Below are 18,193 nucleotides of genomic sequence, written 5' to 3'. Positions count from 1 at the left end.
GACTTCCAGCAGTAGCTTTCTTGGGAATGTGCCTTCACTAGGTACTTTTATTGTTTATTGAAATCATCTAGCATACACAAACTATAATTATCCTCAATTGTTAAATTACTCAGAACTCCAGCTGTGCCAGTGACTAAGGGGCGCCATCACTTGTCGACAGATGACACGTGTGCTGCGGAGAATTGTGAATCATAAAGAGGTGCCGCGAGAAAGTACACCTGGGAGGAACAGGACTTAGAAAAACTGTAACATTTATTTTTACAGTCATAAATAAAGTAACAAAAGGTACAGCACATTTCAGGAGTGAGACCTGCCCAGTCCTGGCAAGTTTGCCTACAGTGTACATTTCTGTGCAAAAATACTGCAGTCACGTTGGCGACAGTAGAAAAATAAGTTAGACATTCACATGTGGAGACTGTCTGCTTCCTTGGAGCCATGATACAGCACAGAGGCACTCCAGAATGTTGCACTGCATTAAGCCCGACATTTCAAACATGGAGATCATTTAAATAGAAAAAAACATGAAAGGGGTTGAAATTCTTGACGTCAGCCCTAGCTGAAATCATGGATGACGGGACTGGCGGAGGAGTAGAGCTTCCTCTTCACCAGCCGGTACTCTGGTCGCAGCTTCAGCACCTTGTTGGTATCGAAGATGTGCTTGAGCGGCGGCGGCCAGCCGTCGTCCTTGTCCGCCTTGAAGATCACCGACAGCTCGAACGTCGGGGTGACGCTTGGGTCCGGGGAGATGATCCCTGCGGACCTGAGGCCGTCTCTGCACTCCACGTGGACCCCGATGGAGGCGCCGCGGAGGCCGCAGGGCTCGTCGGCGGCGGAGCGCACCACGTCCTGGCCGACGCGGCCCGTCAACCGGCGGGGCAGCAGCAGCACCTGGCAGTGGAGGCTGGAGGCCTTGGCCTCCGTCAGGCAGCGCTCTATCCGCTGGGTCACACCCCGCTGGAGCAGCCGCTCCTCCTGCTCCACACCAGCATCCGATTCGGTAACTGAAGGAAGATCAAGAGCGTTGTTAGAAACAAGTGGCATCGATTCACAACCGCAGTAAGTTCACTCTTATAAACGCTGGCAGCCAAGAGCCATTTCTCTCGTGACAAGAGCTTAACATTTATTCACTACATCTGGAGCTGCAACAATTAATCAATGACTAAGTTAATCGCAAACTATTTTGATATTTAATAAATCGGTTCAAGTAGTTTTTATGGGGGAAAAAAAAGTACAAATTCTCTGATTTCAGCTACTTAAATGTGAATATCTCTTGACTTCTTTGCTCCTCTTCGACAGTAAACTGAATATCTTTGGTGAGTGGACAAAACGTCACCTTGGCATTTGGGAAACATTCTTAATTAGTCACAATTTTATGACATTTTATGGTCAAAACAACTAGCCGATTAATCGAGAAAGTAATCGACACATTAAGCGATTATGAAAAGAATGGTTAGTTTGCAGCTCTAACTACATCACTGACTTTGACTCCTTGAAACGTCATTTAAATTGAATCACAACTTCGGGTGTCATGTCTTTGCTCTACTGCACTGCGATGAGGGAAGTCGTGTTTTGTAGGTGATATTGAATATTGGTTATGATCAGCAGAGGGGAGCAGCCCAGTCTCTGGTCAGCTGATCCAAGACCTGCGTCTCTTACATCAGACGCAGACCAGGGACATCTCCACTTGTTCTTCCGCCAAATAGTATAGTTCTACTTTGAATACTTAATTGTAGTCAACTTGGCGCATTGATATCCACCCGTGATCAGGTGAGTGTTCCCCGGTTGTGTGGATACACTAGAATTGACATTCAACGACTGGTTTGTTTTGTCTTTTCTTTGCTAAACTTAATTTAACTTCTTTCTTTCTTTCTTTTAAACAACTTACAGGGGGAGTTTGTGTCTCTGTCGTCGCAGCTGTCGACGCTGCCCCGCCGGGCCGCGCTCGTCTGTCGGCCGCCCGGGGACGTGAGCTGGGACCAGTACTTTCCAATCATCGCCGCGACGCCCCCGTCCCCCTCCGCGGGCAGCCCGGGCACTCCGTGTCCTCCGTGTCCGAGGAGCAGAGCCGGGGTATAGACCATCCTGGTTCCTGTTCGCAGCGCTCCGGTGTCTCCTCCAAACGTCGCCGCGCTGTCTCCTCCATGTATGACGAAGTGATGCTTCGAGCGTCGGCGGCGGCGGGCGCGGAGCTTTTATAGCGGAGGAGCCGCGGGTTGCATCAGCGCGTGTGGGCGGGGCTTACCGGTTGAGTCCAGAAGGTTCCTCACGCAACATGTCCGGACATTGCACAGGTGAGGAGGAGGAGGAGGAGCCGAGGCGAGCCGCTGCGAATCATGTCACTGCGTTACCACACGAGTAACTCGGACACCTCTGTTCCTCTCTTCTCTCATTTCATACACAACTTTGACAGAACGGGTGTGGAGGGGTTGCACTTCGGTTGTCATCTTGTTATCGAATTGCGACTTCGTTTTATTATGGTCACATGATGCCCGTGCCAGGGATGTGAAAAATGAAAATGAAAATTGGATCATTGGATTTTCGTTTAAATGGTAACTCAAAAGACACGTACATTTGTGGAAACTTAATACTGCTACTGTGATATTACATTTGCATTTTCACATTTGCATTATCATTTGAATTAAGCCCCCCCCCCCCCCATAGGCTTCCATACATTTTAGAGGCAATTTAGATTTTATTTTTTTCTTCACTTAGCTGTATTTCTTTGGCAGATGTAGTTGTCACTCAGGTGCCAGTTTGTTAGGAACACCAAGCAAAAACCAATGCAGTTTGAATACTGGGAAAAGCTGGAACAAAAACTCAATTAATTGGCTAATCATTTAACAGGGGGAAAAAAGTTTTTAATTGAATAATAGTTTGAGGGTGAAAACTTCAAGAAATCAGCTTTTTCAAGCTCCTCCAATGTTTGAACTTAAGTCTTTCCTCGATTTTAAATCATTGAGAACTGATTTACTATTTTGGACTACTGACGGGACAAAACAAGACATAAATTCAAACGAAATAAAACATTGTTTATTATATCTTTAATTCAGGTTATAGCAGCAGCGAACGACATGCTTGCACGTGGGGGGGACGGGGACAAAACACTCTTTCAGTATGTTTCTTATTTACAGTAAGCACCGAATGGCCTTCGGTGGGTTTATTTTATTTGTTTAAGTGCGGAGATGTTCTGACTGGCTGTCATGACTTAATGCCCCCAGTCTGGGCCTCACGCCCCGACAGAGCCTGACACGCCTTGCCTGTTTTCTTTGACAAAAGGAGGGAGAAGTTTCTCATTGACCCCCCCCCCCATGACAACCAGGAATGTTTTTGGATTCACTGTTCTCCTGTTGCTGAGTAATTCATAGTATTACTGACATTTAAAAGTTGTATTAATTATCACGTTCTTTGTCCCATTTTTAAAAATGTATTTTGGGGTCCAGTTTTCCCCCCTAATATCATCAATCAGGCCACAGCATTTTTTTGCATAAAGGCGAAATCCAGATTGGTGAAGTACTGTAGCCGAGGGCAGTTTGTCACAGATGGCAAGAACAGTTTAGCCCCTGGTCTGCCATAAATGTTGAAAAGCACTCTTTAAAAGTTGAATATTAATTATGTTGGCACATACTAAAACAGACAGACTTTGATTGACTTTGTTACTTTACCCTCGACATTTCAATACTTATTTTGTTGCGAAATTTACAGTAGACACAGTCAAACATGACGGTTAGAGCAAAACTATATGTTAAAAGGACTGTATTTATACAGATATGTATACATTTATATATATACCTTTCAATAATATCTATCAAAAATACCTAGTTCCATTAAGTTATCTTCCTACTTAGAAAAACCACATTATCCCTAATAATTCCAATATTTTTACATTTGCTTCTAGTGCACAGACTCAAGATTCCCGTAAAACATCACAGGTCTAGACGAGGCGGCATGAGCCCTGCCTTAGTCACAGGTGAGTAAGATTTTCTGACACCCTCCGTTCAGAAACACACGCACACACCTGGCGGAGCATCGGAGGCGTAGCCTCTAAACACAGGTCTGTATTTTGAGTCTCCATCAGTTACATAAGATCTATGCGCGGTAACTCCCAAAAACGTTCGCCCGAAGTAGAGCCGCAGTCGGAAAACAAACATACAGACATCATTAAAAAAACACTGTTCTTCATCGTATTAGAAAAGTATGAGAAAACTCAAAGTGAGATCAAGGAAATATAAACTATCACACTGGTTTTAGATGCTTTTCACTGACTAGATATTCAGATTCCACTCTTAACATTCAAGAGCTCTTAGGTCTTGACCCTGGTTACATTATTAAACACACACACACACACACACACACACATATATAGTAGATGCTGCTTGGCTTAAAGTCCACTTTACTAGCATGTCATGAGGGCAGACAGACACTAAGTGGGAAGTTGGTGCTGTTACAGGTTAACCGCTCACGCCTGACTCACCTCTCTGGGAAATGTCCCTGCTGCTGTTGCATCACAAGCTGCCAACCAATCACGTTGAGACCAGATGCTGTCATCAGAGAGACTCGCCACCAAAGGAGGAAGTGTCTCTCTGTGGTACAGCGGGGAAACTACAGGGTTTTGAGACATACAATCAGTACCTGTGTGTGTGTGTGTGTCCTTTTCTGTGCACACAGCACAGTTTGTGTATTATTATTCATTATTCAACCATTTCACATGTTATCTTCTCAGTCTGTCAGTTTCACATGGACGCTCAATCTAACTCATAGAACAGAAGCGTTTTCATCCTCATCTTGAGCGTCAGATGGCGATGACGGTCTCATGTTTAATGCTCCACAAAGTCATGGACTGTTAACGAGTGTGTGTGCCGTTCAGTAACCGCATGAACTGAATCAGATATATCACCAGTTCCGATGAGCGCAGGCCGCTGATATTGCGTCTCCTGAAATTCACCCTGTGCGTAAACTCCGTCACACAATGGCGCCAGTGTTGTCCACGCGTCACTGCAGTGCGTCAGCTGATGTCAGCTGGTTGAGATGTTGTGTTTTTTGGTGGAGAACACGTCAGACCAGTGGCCGCTACAACAGCCCACATGTCTGTAGCCGAGAGTCAGTGTTGCATTTTGAAATCCTTATCAAAGCAGGACACGCACGTCTTGTGGAGGTTACTGACATACACACTTTTAGTGCTTGTTGCAGCTGAAGCATCAGGCCGAGAATACTTCACTGTCCTCAGTTTCATGTAGGACTAAAATTATTTATTGCTTTTCTTCAATCAACTGTTTTTTAGATGAATTCATATTTTTAATTCGTTGAAAAGATTTGAAGTAAGTTTGCTATATAAAATGTTTAGAATGACACTAAATTCCCATCACAAGTGACTGACTGTTCAAAAAAAAACCTGGGGTTTTCAGTTTTCAGTTTACAGTAAAATGAAATGGAGAAAAGAAAGTAAATCCTCATGTTTGTGGTTCTGAAATGTGTGTACGCGACCCGACCACTCCAAAGCTGCTCGACAGCTGTCCCTGAGAAAGAAGGCCTATTTTGCCTACTTCATTTGTTCAGATTGTGTCATCAGAGGTGACATCCGTCGTATATAACGGCTCCATCAGTGTGGAGCAAGGCAAGTGAACTTTGAACCTGTGGAATTCCTGAACTCTCGAACAGCGCTTTCCAAACTCTTTCACTCGAGAAAACCCTCTGGAAATGAGCCCTAGAGAGTCGGATGAGGGTGAAAATGCTGCGGCTCTCGTGTGTGTGTCTGTGATATGAAGGGAAAGCCAGCGGTTAGCTTATATTAGAATGAAGACTGAACGCAGCTGGTCTGGTTCTGTCCAAAAGGTGAGAAAATCCACCTCATTTGTGCCTTGAAGTTGTTGTTTTTTTTACCCAAAATGTTGAACTATTCCTTTAAAACAGAGCTGACACGGTCTACTTGTGACTCTTGGATTTATTCCATCCCGTCCCTCCACAGGTTGGGAACGACCTGCCTACATCGTCCCAAGTGCAGCTGAGGTTCAGACGAGGCTCCACTGTAAGATTCCCTCATATTTTTTCTTTATCTAAATGCGACATTTGCACATGATAGAACCCGTCTGTATGCGCTACTGTATTCAAAAAACTGTGTCGCTATTTCAGCGAGTGGTGTGGATCAGATCCCTCTGCCCCGTTGAGAAAACACCCGGGAGGTGAACATTTCTGATGCAACGTCTCCCAACTGTTTCAGCTGCAGCGCTGCAGGTGATGAGGTGTGTGTGTGAGTGTGTGTGTGTGTGTGTGTGTGTGTGTGTGTGTGTGTGTGTGTGTGCATGTGATATGCAAATAAACTGCCGTGGTGACAGGTGTCATGTGACTGCTTCTTCTGTCTACAGTCGTAAAATGCACTCTTGTTGACCGTTTTCTCCCCAGGCCCCGCTCTCTCAAACACTGCGTGCTAATCTGAGCCCTCCCATCTACCGATAACAACTTAACCCATAAACCCATTTTGCCTTCAAAATGATAAAGGCCTAATCAAATACCATTTCATGCCTTAAATCCTATTTGGAGAAAATCTGTGACACAATATTAACTTGGTCATTAACTTTGCATTTAAAGTGTCCTGCTGTGATTTCTTTGAAATATTATCACGGTTAGATTTCAGAAATGAGGCTGTTCAGTGAGCCATGCGGTAGCGTCAACAGGAGTACGCGACGTCATGCAGCCTTTGTTCCACTCCAGACTATTAATTTAATTATACTGTATACTGACTGGATGTTGGCAGGAAATCGTGTCCTGTTCTTTGAAAGAGGAAAGATGACGACAAATTCTCTTCTAAACAACGGAAAACACGTACGTCACACTAAAGCAAGGTGCACACCCTGCGCACTGTCCAGGGCTTTGAGTGTCAATACTAGTATGGACTGACCCGTACATCAGTTGACATGTTCTAAAGATTAATCAGCATTTATTCTTTTATATATATATATATATATATATATATATATATATATATATATATATATATAGTTTTCAGGATTGCAATTAAGGACAATGATAAATTGTTGTTATCTTAATCTTCATTTAGGTAGGTCAGGTAGCAACTCAGTCTCTAAGAGCTGTCATTCACCAAATTATTCATGACAGAAGAAAAAAAAACTCCCCTTAACACAACTCTTCCTTTGACCGAATGTTTATGTGTCTTTATTATTTTCAGATTAGAATTCAGAGATCTTTAAAACTGTTATAAGAACAGTATAGTATGACAGAGATGGAATATGGTGGTTGTTGGATTGCATGTTTGTGTTTATCAGCTTGTGTTCATGTTGATCTATAGTAATAGTCGGTGTTCTCAACAGGTGCCCTCAGAGGTAGAGGCTTCTCCATGCTGATCATGAGCGTGGGCTCCCGGCTCATTGGCTCTGGGTGGCCCCGGTCACCGGTTAAGCACGAAGCACTTGGCTGGACAGTTGAAGTGCTCGCCGATGGGTGAACCGTCTCCTGTTGAGGAGGTGGCGTGAGGCAGAACTCTTCCTTCTCCTGCTGCAGCAGGTGTCTGAGGATGACCTTGGACAGGAAGTGAGGGTCGTCCTCACGCTCGTCTAGAGGAGGAAAAGGAAAAAGGTGAGCTGTGTTCTGTTTGAGCATGCTACCTCAAATCATTTTCACTGCTTTGAGCTCGCTCTATTTCAAAGGATGTGTCTTTGTTGAAACTGGCTTTCTCACTGCTATCACCAAGATAAAAAGGTCCACAGGAGGCCAGAGATTATAGGAACAAAGCCAGAAAAGTTCACCCAGCACCGACACTCTTGAACTCCATTCTGCAGCAACAGTTAATCGATTATTACATTTATCACTGACTATTTGATAATCGATTAATCAGTTCAAGTAGTTTTAATAAAAAAGAAATTATGACATTTTATGGACCAAACAACTAATCGAGAAAATAATGGACAGATGAATCGATTCTGAAAATAATCGTTAGTTGCAGCCCTACTCCATTCTTCATTCAGTTGTACACCATGCAGCACAAGGCTGCTGTGTAAGTAACGCTTTTACACAGGATTTATATGGAGATAAAATAGACACAAAATTCTAAACAGACAGAATAGTGCGTCACCCCTCGATTAAAACACAAACAATGAGCATGTGTGAAGATGAAGTTAAAAAATCTGTTCGTAAAATATTAATATTTATCTAGTTTTTGATGTGTGCATTTGTAAAATTGTTTTACATGTGTGCAAAGTGCTCCCTATTTGTGTGTGGATTTGTGTGTGGATTTGAACATTTGACATTTGTGAGTACCCCGATATATGCACAAATCATTGTACACATTTGTAAATCCTGTGATATTTTTGACCATTTTGAGTCTTTTTTCACTCCACAGATTTACTACTAAAGCTGTCCGTGGAAACACAAATCCTGATAGTCGGTCTGTCCCATACCACAAGGTGCGTGACATGCGACACAAACACACACAGACACACACACACTTGGCCGCCCTCTGACCATTGAGCAGGATGAGTTTGTAGCGGTTTCGACACTGCAGCGAGTTCTCCAGGATGTCTCGCAGGGTCCTGTAGAAGAGCAGGACCTGCTGCCTGCGCTCAGGCTCCCCGAAACCCGCACTGCTCTCGTGGGACATGTTGTAGAGCGTCAGCAAAGGCGTGGCGTACTCCACCACACACAAATGGGCCTGTTGACACACACACACACACACACACATATATTTTTTCAAAAGACACCCAAAGATGGATACATTTCACCCAACTGATAATCGTTGAAGAGCATCGACACTCTCACACCTGGAAAGCAGATTGCCATGTGTTACAGACAGATGGTGTAGTTACTGTACTTCAATGAATTATTTTTCCATCGGTGAAGTCTCAGGTTTAACCAGGAGCTGGTACTTTTGCTGTGTATGGAAGTGGAGCATGCTGGAGGTGCTGAACTCTGAACGTGTCACATTTAAGTCAAAATTTCACCTTTATTGAAAAACATTCTTGGTGTGTCTCAAAATATGTTCAGGAACAAGAACCCATTGCCTTTTATACCGTAATGTTTCAAATGAAATAAATTCTAATCAATAAATCTACCAACAGCACCATCACCAGTGGTGGGAGAGGAAGTAGGATCTTTAACTTGATTCAAGAAGTTGTACAACAATACAACAATGTAAAAAAAACCCCGTTTAATTCGTCAGAGTAAGAGTGTGTTATCTTTAAAAAGTTAAAAAGTCTCGCTTAAGCGTATCGTAAAACAATCAAATTGAGATCTGGGGAATTTGATGTCCGGCGAAAGCTCCTAAATCTTTTCATCACTATGTTCCTCAAACCATTCCCGGACAGTGTTTGCAGCGGACATGATCCTGCAGCAACCACTGCTGTGATCCGATTCCCCCCTACTGCCTTGCAGCGCAACTCAACATTATTTGATTCAGCACTATGGTTTGATTGCAATACAGTAGTCAAACAGTGTCATTTTTACTTCACGCATGTATCCCTGTCATAATGCAGCTCAGTAAGCAGTTTTTGACTTCTAAAAAAATCTGAACCCTTTAACTAACAGGCCTTTTCTTAGTAGCGCAACAAAACACCCTCTCTGACAAAAAAATAACAATCAGCTCTAGACTTAAACCAGTCCTTTTTTCAAATTCTCTGCAGTTACACTTCCTCAACCTCACACATTTAACGGGTGAACAATTTAAGGATGCCTATGATTAACAACGAACCATGATGCAACGTGACGTAACTACTGACAGTAGATGGTAGTGTTTCACATCACCTGCAGTTGCGCTGACTCGGCAGTAAGCACAAAGCAGTGGTGCTGTTTCCACACTAACCCTATAGTAGCATACTATGCAAATTGTATTCGTCTTATCAAATTGTCCAATTCTCTTGGGAAAACCCGGAGGTCATCATTATGAATATTTCCTGCAACTTGTGCCACAGTAGCCTTTCAGTCGGAATAGGCTTTGTTGCCTTCGCCAACACCACAGCCCAGTCTGGCCACAAGTTTGCCCGTTGACATTCTTTACACCTGCAAACCGACTGGTCACTTAGCCTCTGATCGATCCCCGAGTCAGACGTGGGCCAATGTTACGAGATGGACTCATCTGTGAATCATTGGGATGCTTTATAATTTTGTGTACTCTTACATAAGTAGTAAGATATTGCAACAAATGTATGAAAGAGCTGAGACAGTTGGTTGATAGATAGAAAAATAATTGGCAATTATTTTGATTATTGTAATTTTCCATCCAAAAACTCTCTATCATAGTCAACTGAATATCTTTTAGTATCGAGCTGATGGTTGGAGAAAATACATGAAGACACTTGAAGATGTCACAATGGACATTAGTCCCTGTTGAAGACATGTATTCCTTTTTTTTATCACATGTTAATCACATTAAACATAGAATGCAATGCAGTGGAGTAGTATAGAAATAAAAAGGGTTCATTAGCGGAGTAAATGTCAAGTCAGACTTTTGTTATTATTTTATTCTGTGTAAAGAGACTGCAACTGTAAAATACAGCCACAACACTGTTCACACTGGAATCACTTTGAAATAACTGGGGGCTATTTTTGGTCTATGTTTTCATGCAAACATCCAGCCTTCCTTTCCCCTGACTAGAATGCAGAGCCAGTTCTGAGTGCAATCACTGTTAGATTTGCCACTTCAAAAACATTGAATATAGAACACATCGACGTGGTTTCTTGAAATATTGAACAAACAATATAGAGAAACAGTCCCTTGAGTCTGTCACTCGACTGTGACTCTCTCTGTCGCGTTTAAGCTGCAAAGTCTTTACAAATCTGATCAAAAGAGAAAATGTCTGAGCCTCTCAACCCACAATGACAATAAGAAGAGTTGAATTACGGCACAAGTAGATCTACGTGGAAGCTTCAGGTTATCCGGTAAATATATTTACAGTTTATTTATGATACAGATAGACTTCAAATGTAACCTGTAACAGTAGCATTTTAGAAACAAACTATCAGAGTGATTATACATTGCCGCCTACCTTCCCGTGCTCGCCCCGTACTCTGTAGACGCTGTGTTTGTAGACCCGGCCCCGGACCCCTGCCCTGTCTATCTCATTGTTTGGGAGATTGTCATAAAAATGGATGTTGTCGTCCTCATCTTCTATCTTGTGGGAGACTTTGGAGTCGAGGGGAATGAGGATTAGGAGTTTCCTGGAGCCACGACCCCAGCGGGGACTGCTGGCCTTATGGTCGGCATGGAATGATCTGATGGAATCCTCTAAACCTGGGACGACACACACACACACACACACACACACACACACACACACACACACACACACACACACACACAGACACACACAAACTTGTATTATTTCTGTTCATCCACACTTATTCATATCTCTAGAATCACTAGAATGCGGTGAAATGTTCAATACTACCTATTTAAACCGGATTAAGTATCCCAAGACCAAGATTTATATTTGGGGCCTATCTTAAAAAACAGGCATAGGATGTCTACCTAAACTGTTTATGGTATGGTAAATGTGCAATTTCTGAGACAAAGAGGACAAACCAATTGCCCACACGTGCGTGCGTGTGTGTGCGTGTGTGTGTGTGTGTGTGTGTGTGTGTGTGTGTGTGTGTGTGTGTGTGTGTGTGTGTGTGTGTGTGTGTGTGTGTGTGTGTGTGTGTGTGTGTGTGTGTGTGTGTGTGTGTGTGTGTTTTGACATTACTGACGTGGCAGCACCAATCGCAAGTAACCCAGGTAGAAGGACCAGGCCAGGCCGTGGGCCACGTTCATCTTCCTCGTCTCGCAGATGTCTGACACCTCCACCTCCGACGGACCCTGCACACCGACCACAGAAACAGCTGGAGGGATGTCTCAGCACCTCCACATGAGGAAAGGGCATCCCTGCACCTGAGCTACCCTTTCCTATCCAGGACGGATATCATTTTTTTGATAGAATTCGGTCCAAAAGATGGACAAAGAAAGAGCTAAACCCAAGCTTGTGATGGATTGAATCTACAATGCTGCCAGTTTCTGTGAAGAGTCTGAGGGAAGCGTTCTACATAATTATCCAATTTTACAGCTAATGCAGTACAATTATCATTCTTGCTGATGAAGAGGAATATTGAGTCTATTTTTTACTTCAGAAATGCCATATCAATTACAATCAACTCACCCTTCAGGAAAAATGTTCTTCATAGGGACTCTTATGCTAAAACTGAGCTATTTTTCTACTCTACCATGGCACTTGGAGTTTTAAAAGTATTGTTAGGTTATATGAAAAACATATTATCATGACCTTTGACCTCTCTGGTAAATGATGATCTAAACTTACCAGGACTTTGACGTTAAACTATTTGAGATTGTAATTCCAGTTGCTCCAGTTGTCCCTGAAGGGCACTTCGTTGTCATTAGGTTTAACTTGTGAATACATTTTTTGAAGGTCGACGTGTTCGGTACGTGAACCAGTAGCATTTGAAAGACTCTGGTTCATGAACAATTTGAACAGTAATTTTACTTGTAATGTGTGGATGCAGGTAAAGAGGGAGGAGGGTACACTCTTAAGGCCCAACTCCATACAATACGTTTTTTTTAAAAAGGCGACCAACCACGTGGCAGCCGGCCGTGATGTCACCCATTGGTTTGACCAGCGCCATCATGTTTTTTTCGCAACCAGCTGCATGGATATCACATGAAAAGACATGTTGTACGCGCCGGTCTTTTCACGTTTGTCTGTGTGTGACATTACTGAAAATTTTGCCCCTCAAAACTGTCTTTGATTAGCTTTTCTCATCCGAAACCGTTTTCCTGGGACAGTGATGGGCAGCGAAGCGGAAAAACTGAATGACTGCCTTATGACTAATTTACTACTTTCTGAAGCATCATTCTAAAATGGGTCTGGAGTAGTCGCTTGAATATAAACAAGGTTGAGATGTTGCCTAACCTGTCAAGTGGGCCTGCACTTACCAGAGATAATGGCAGTTACATTAAGAAACGCCTGCATGCTATGATTTTTGTTGTAGTCTTTTTTCCTGCAACTGATTTACATTCCCGTGGTTTCCAATTACAGTCAATAACAAATACATGTCTGCATTCATTACTGCATGAGTTGAAACAAATGGCAGTGTGGAAGGACAATGTTTCAAATATCTATTTTTCTTCTCTTTTTTTATGTCTTTACTACAGCGGAAAGGAAAGAACGAGACCTGAGAAAAAACAAGACGGCGGTATTGGAGTGTCAGGTCTTGATCTCACCAGGACCCCCAGGCTTTTAAACAGCGCATACAGAGCCGACACCAGGAAGACGAGTTTCCAGCATTGGCCTTCGTCTAGCAGCGGATTTCCAGCCAGGTAGAGCAGAAGGCCTGCCAACACCGCAGCCAGCAGAGTCTGTCCTCCCAAACCACAGGCCGGCAGCATGTGGCTCAACAGCCCTTGACCTCGATACCTGGTAACAAAAGGTACAAAACACACTGTGGGAAAGGGGTATTGTTAACATGTCTGTACTGTGTGACCGGCAAATACTCAGTTTAGCATTTTGACATGAACAAAATAATAACTGTACACAAACTCCAACGGAGCCCAACGTTAAACCCTACTTGCGTTTACATGTGAACAGGAACAAAGAAAGGGCATGGCAGCAAAGGGTTTATATTTAAAAGAGATTTACTCAGAAAGAGGAAACCAAACCGCAGCTGCGGGGCTAAAAACCAGAACAATAGTCTTACGTTAAGACGTTGAGCTGAGGGAAACTGGCAAGGCAGGTTTTAATTGGGAGTTTGTCACCGTGTGCAACACTTTTTACATTACACATCGTTGCTGATCCATTAAAAAAAAAAGATTCATCAGAACAGCCTGCACCAGTACTAAAGGAAAGTAATTTGTTTAGACCCGACCGCGAGCACTGAATGCTTGCACGTGTCTCTCACCTTGTGTTTGAATGGTACAACATCTCCTCTGCGAGTAGACAGAGCCCGTGTAGCAGAGGCCCAAGGGTCAGGATGAGTATTACCATAGCAACCCAGCCAAATAACCTTTCAGGAGACACAAACTTGACGCCTCCCACTGTCATGACAACCAGCACCGCGGCACACACTTTGGGCAAACTGCCACGAAGCCGAAGGACGAATTCTTCTTGATCTCGGTGGCATTGCATCTGTCGGGGGAAACGGCCACCCAGTGTTAGGGAGCACTTTCATTAAAGCATGTGTATCACTCAGGATGCAGGACTAGTTGAGCAACAAAACTTTCTAATGAAGTCTAAACTACGTGGCAGTCAAATCAGAAATATAATACAACATGAAAACCATTAAAAAAAAGCTGGCTTGTATGGTAATTTCCATTTTTGTATTTTTAAATTAAAGTCAAATAAACATTCATTGTAAAAAGGATGTGAGGCAGGACTGGAGCTTTTTAAAACTTTCATCCTGAAAAGTTTTTTTTTCTCTTCAAGATGGAATATTATGTGTCTCCTACATGATAGACATCTGAAGATGGGGGAGGAGAATCTGGAGATAGTCCTATACTGTTTTGTCAGGTGGGAATTTTGTTCTGTAGATGTGCGATAGTTTGATGAATGAATTCTTTGGCAACCCACAGTGGAAAACAGTAATGCATCTTAATCAACAATGTCCAGAGTAGCAGGGTATAGAAGTGATCAATATAATCTCAGCATCTCTCTATCTGATCACCTCTATTATTTGACTCGCCTCCTGTCTGATCGTTGTCGTTACCAATTAGTCCGACTCGATCAAATGTGAGTTTCGATGCAAAGAAATGTGGAGACTCACCTTAGTGTGTTCGCTGTGATCCAGGTGAGAGAGATTTCCTTTGTCGTCTTGTTCGCCGACTGCCAATCCTCTCCTCCTCTCCCCTTTAGTCCTCGTCCAAAACTTTCACTTTTGATTTCAGTAGAAACTTGCTCTCTTCCTTAATCCGAACACCGTCCGAACATGCAAAGATCTGTTCATATTTGCCTACTCACCCCCCCCATGCACCGATCAGCCACAACATTAACGCTGCTCTTAATGTTGCCCCTCCCGATGTACTCCTCCCTGTTTCGACACAAGTTATGCTCTAGGATTTTCACTTTCTTGGAACGTGAAACACAAGATTTGTCACTATAAAACTAAAAACATTTTTTTGTTAAGACAACACATGGCCACAAAACCAACCAGTACTATGCAAGGAAGCATAAGGCAGATTAGGTGTCTGTCCAGTATGTAAGAACGTCTTCTGATTCTGTAATTGTAGAAACAGGTCCCGTGAGTTCCGCTGGCTTTGGTGGAGTATTCCTCTGTGGCACGTGTGTGTGTGCCTGCTCAGTTGTAAGGAAATAAAAGCAAGGTATCCATACCAAAGGTTCATGCATATTTTATTCAAGAGTAAAAAAGTGGATCGTCCCATGGGGCATGCTTACAGTGTTAGTGACTGGGGGAGTCAAAACTGAAAGAGCAGAGAGAGAGAGAGAGAGAGAGAGACTCAGAGAGAGAGAGAGAGACTCAGAGAGAGAGAGAGACTCAGAGAGAGAGAGAGAGAGACTCAGAGAGAGAGAGAGAGAGAGATAGAGAGAGAGAGAAAGTAAGAACCGTGGCACAATTTCCATGGCACAGGGTCTCCCAGGGGGGTTCACCTCTCCCAAAGAAGCACAACAAGATCAACCGAGGAGCAACGGAACATGAAGAGCAACCAGTAGAGAGAGAGAGAGGGAGCTTAAATATTAAGAATAATGTCCATAATAAATAGAATCATAATAATCAGAGAATCATAAATATCATCAAATAACAAGAGGAATCAGCAAGAATTATGATCAGAGAGAGAGAGAGAGAGAGTACACCATTTTTTCCTTTGAAATTGTGACGGCAACACACGGGGCTCCTCTGTTAAAATGTGTCTCGCTGCGTTTTTGCTTTGAACAGCGCAAATTTTAACCATGCAATCATGCTTTGGGCTGCCTGAATGCCTGTGCCTCTGTATATAGTATGGTCATCAATGCTAGTTGAATATTTGTTTTAATCGTTATTCATATTTATCATTTAAAAACAACTCCTGTACATTGACAAAGAAGAGGAGAGAACGTGGACTTGACACTTTTGAGTAGAAGCGTACTGTCACTCTGTACAGCGCCGAAAGAAACCGGAAACGCAGGTCGTGAAAGAATAGTAAAATTGATAACACAAAATTAATACAAAAAATAAATTAACATTATGTACAAAATAAATAATAAATTATTCCTCAGTTCATTTATATTAACCAGAAAAAAACAAGAGAGAAAAAAAAGTCCTACCATAGTGAAACACAGAGCACAAATATAATCTTCACATTATTATCAAAGAACTTAACTCTGCATGCACTGATGCGTTAATATAAATGCTTTACAAAGACCTTTTCCTCTGACTTTTTTTTCGTCTTGGCTGCTACCTTCACCGGAGGAGTCCGTTTCCTCTGTGAAATATCATTTCCTGCTTTTTAGGCCAGAGATTCCCGGCCGCGGCTGCTGTTTAGCAGCAGACAGCAGCAAGGGAAGAAAGGAGGATGTAGAAAGAGTATGAATAGAGTATGACTTCACATTTCACCTCCCCCCTTACTCCCTCACACACACACGAAGCTTCTTAATTCCACGATATTGCATCGAGCATCCTGCGACCATATGCATCAGATGTGCAATAGAGCCTCTCTACGTATCCTATTTACACAGAGACAGGTGGTGGTGGGGGGGGGGGGGGGGGGGGGGGGGGGGGGGGGGGGGGGGGGGGGGCACTTTGGATCTGATCCGGGTCCCGTCAGGGGTTTCCCCTGGCTTTTTGGGGATGTGTGTTTGTGTGTGGGATCCTCCACTTGACTTCAGCCGGAGGACGGGTGCAGTGCAGTGCTACAAAAGCAAACGGGAATCTCCTCCCGAGAAGAGAATGGGTCGGCAAGGTGCTCAGGTTAGACCGCAGCTGAGATTATTTCACGCCGCCAGATAGGCCACCACACCACACATCCACATTTTTCTCGCTGCCGCCCCACTTCATATTTTAGGATGCACACAGGGAAAAAAAAACACACATATCTTCAACACCCCCCCCCCCAATCGTCACAAACCAACCCGCCACCCCCACGTGCAAACACTTGACCCCGCCTGACACACGCACGCACGCGCGCACACACACACACACACACACACACACACACACACACACACACACACACACCACTGACACAGCCACGTCATGCCTACACAGGTGATCCCCAACACACGAGGTGACCTGCAGCTCCTCCTGTTTCGCAGGGGATCATTTTTCGTAGTCCTCTTCCTGTTGTTGTGCGGACACATGGCAGTTGTAGTTCTCTAAATAGGGCCAATGCCAGTACGTGAAGAGGCCCTCAGCCTTTGGTGGTAAAGTCCAGGTACGCTCATGCCTTTACATACAGCTGCGGGCAATGGGGAGGGGGGTACTGTAGGTAATCATGTGTGTCTGATTGCATATGTATGTGTGTGTGTGTGTGTGTGTGTGTGTGTGTGTGTGTGTGTGTGTGTGTATGTGTGAGTGTGAGTGTGTGTGTGTGTGTGTGTGCGTGTGTGTGTGTTTGTGTGATGTTGTCTGTAGCCTATCAAGTGTATGAAATACTGTGTATGAGTGTATATATGCCTATGTACAGGTATCTAGAAATATGGAGCCACGTCAGTGTTGTAACTGCAGGTGTGTGTCCGGGCATGTGGGAGCGTGTGTCCATCACTGTATATTGCTGTTGCTGTCGGTCCCGTTGGGCTCGCCCATGTTCATGCGGCCCATTGACAGGCCCACGCTGTTGACGGCGTCGCGCCGCGGCGGCATCCTCTCGTTGATCCGGTCCAGACCTTTGGCCTCCTCGAAACTGCTGATCCGATGCTGCGGGGAGAAGCCTCGGATGGCTGCAGAGACGGAAAGGCACAAGCATGCGCACGCGCACACACACACACAGAAACACAAGCATACGCACATGCACATCAGAGTTAATATCTAAATAAAAAGACATTAAGTCAAATCTTGTGTATCCAAACCCCGTGGAGCTTTGAAGGACATTCAAAGCAGCGACATCTGTTGAAATTCCGAGTCACGTTTCTCTCACACATTTATGAAAGGTGAACATTTCCAAAGCATCAATTCTGCTCTAATTCACCTTTTAGATGCTTTCGTTTGAGTGCACCAGAGAGAGCAATTTTGATCCTGATAAGGCTCCGTTCAGCTGAAGGCCATTCGAGGTTTGGAT

At 43.8% G+C, this 18,193-nt stretch overlaps 3 protein-coding genes and 2 long non-coding RNA genes across 6 annotated transcripts in view; 2 read left to right on the top strand and 3 right to left on the bottom strand.

The window, feature by feature from the left end:
• Positions 1 to 234: 234 nt before the first annotated feature.
• Positions 235 to 2,246, bottom strand: si:ch211-39i2.2 (DNA damage-inducible transcript 4-like protein-like). The gene is made up of 2 exons (XM_035649905.2): positions 1,886 to 2,246; positions 235 to 1,001 (listed from the first exon to the last, which is right to left on the bottom strand). The coding sequence occupies exons 1-2, from the start codon at positions 2,079 to 2,081 to the stop codon at positions 553 to 555; spliced, it is 645 nt and encodes a 214-aa protein (XP_035505798.1). The 5' UTR covers positions 2,082 to 2,246; the 3' UTR covers positions 235 to 552.
• On the top strand, positions 2,156 to 6,818 carry LOC118319486. The gene is made up of 5 exons (XR_004796006.1): positions 2,156 to 2,291; positions 3,896 to 3,967; positions 5,963 to 6,022; positions 6,127 to 6,228; positions 6,749 to 6,818. It is a non-coding gene; the product is annotated as an uncharacterized LOC118319486 (long non-coding RNA).
• Positions 6,819 to 7,140: 322 nt separating this feature from the next.
• sting1 (stimulator of interferon response cGAMP interactor 1) lies at positions 7,141 to 15,173 on the bottom strand. The gene is made up of 7 exons (XM_035650195.2): positions 14,749 to 15,173; positions 13,888 to 14,114; positions 13,214 to 13,406; positions 11,689 to 11,797; positions 10,989 to 11,233; positions 8,473 to 8,659; positions 7,141 to 7,565 (listed from the first exon to the last, which is right to left on the bottom strand). The coding sequence occupies exons 2-7, from the start codon at positions 14,112 to 14,114 to the stop codon at positions 7,285 to 7,287; spliced, it is 1,242 nt and encodes a 413-aa protein (XP_035506088.1). The 5' UTR covers positions 14,749 to 15,173; the 3' UTR covers positions 7,141 to 7,284.
• LOC118319656 lies at positions 7,439 to 13,274 on the top strand. The gene is made up of 3 exons (XR_004796066.1): positions 7,439 to 7,587; positions 8,351 to 8,414; positions 13,145 to 13,274. It is a non-coding gene; the product is annotated as an uncharacterized LOC118319656 (long non-coding RNA).
• Positions 15,174 to 15,315: 142 nt separating the features above from the next.
• The window catches only part of ppp3cb (protein phosphatase 3, catalytic subunit, beta isozyme), a 31,435-nt gene continuing 28,557 nt past the window's right edge, over positions 15,316 to 18,193 (bottom strand). For both annotated transcript variants that reach the window (XM_035650194.2, XM_035650193.2), the window contains one exon: positions 15,316 to 17,855. In XM_035650194.2, the coding sequence (XP_035506087.1) occupies positions 17,677 to 17,855 (179 nt within the window). In that variant the 3' untranslated portion in view covers positions 15,316 to 17,676. The remainder of the gene's footprint in view (positions 17,856 to 18,193) is intronic.

Source organism: Scophthalmus maximus, chromosome 9 (assembly GCF_022379125.1).
Source record: "Scophthalmus maximus strain ysfricsl-2021 chromosome 9, ASM2237912v1, whole genome shotgun sequence".
Classification (NCBI taxonomy): domain Eukaryota; kingdom Metazoa; phylum Chordata; class Actinopteri; order Pleuronectiformes; family Scophthalmidae; genus Scophthalmus; species Scophthalmus maximus.
The sequence above is the reverse complement of the archived record's forward strand: the minus strand, read 5'-3'. Positions and strand labels throughout refer to the sequence as shown.

Coding starts and splice junctions, on each gene's coding strand:
- si:ch211-39i2.2 (XM_035649905.2), bottom strand. CDS start 2,081: ATGGTCTATACCCCGGCTCTGCTCCTCGGACACGGAGGACACGGAGTG. Junction 1,002..1,885: donor CAGAGACACAAACTCCCCCT/GTAAGTTGTTTA, acceptor ATCTTCCTTCAG/TTACCGAATCGGATGCTGGT.
- sting1 (XM_035650195.2), bottom strand. CDS start 14,114: ATGCAATGCCACCGAGATCAAGAAGAATTCGTCCTTCGGCTTCGTGGC. Junction 11,798..13,213: donor TTAAAAGCCTGGGGGTCCTG/GTGAGATCAAGA, acceptor GTCGGTGTGCAG/GGTCCGTCGGAGGTGGAGGT. Junction 11,234..11,688: donor CTTGCGATTGGTGCTGCCAC/GTCAGTAATGTC, acceptor GTGTCGTCCCAG/GTTTAGAGGATTCCATCAGA.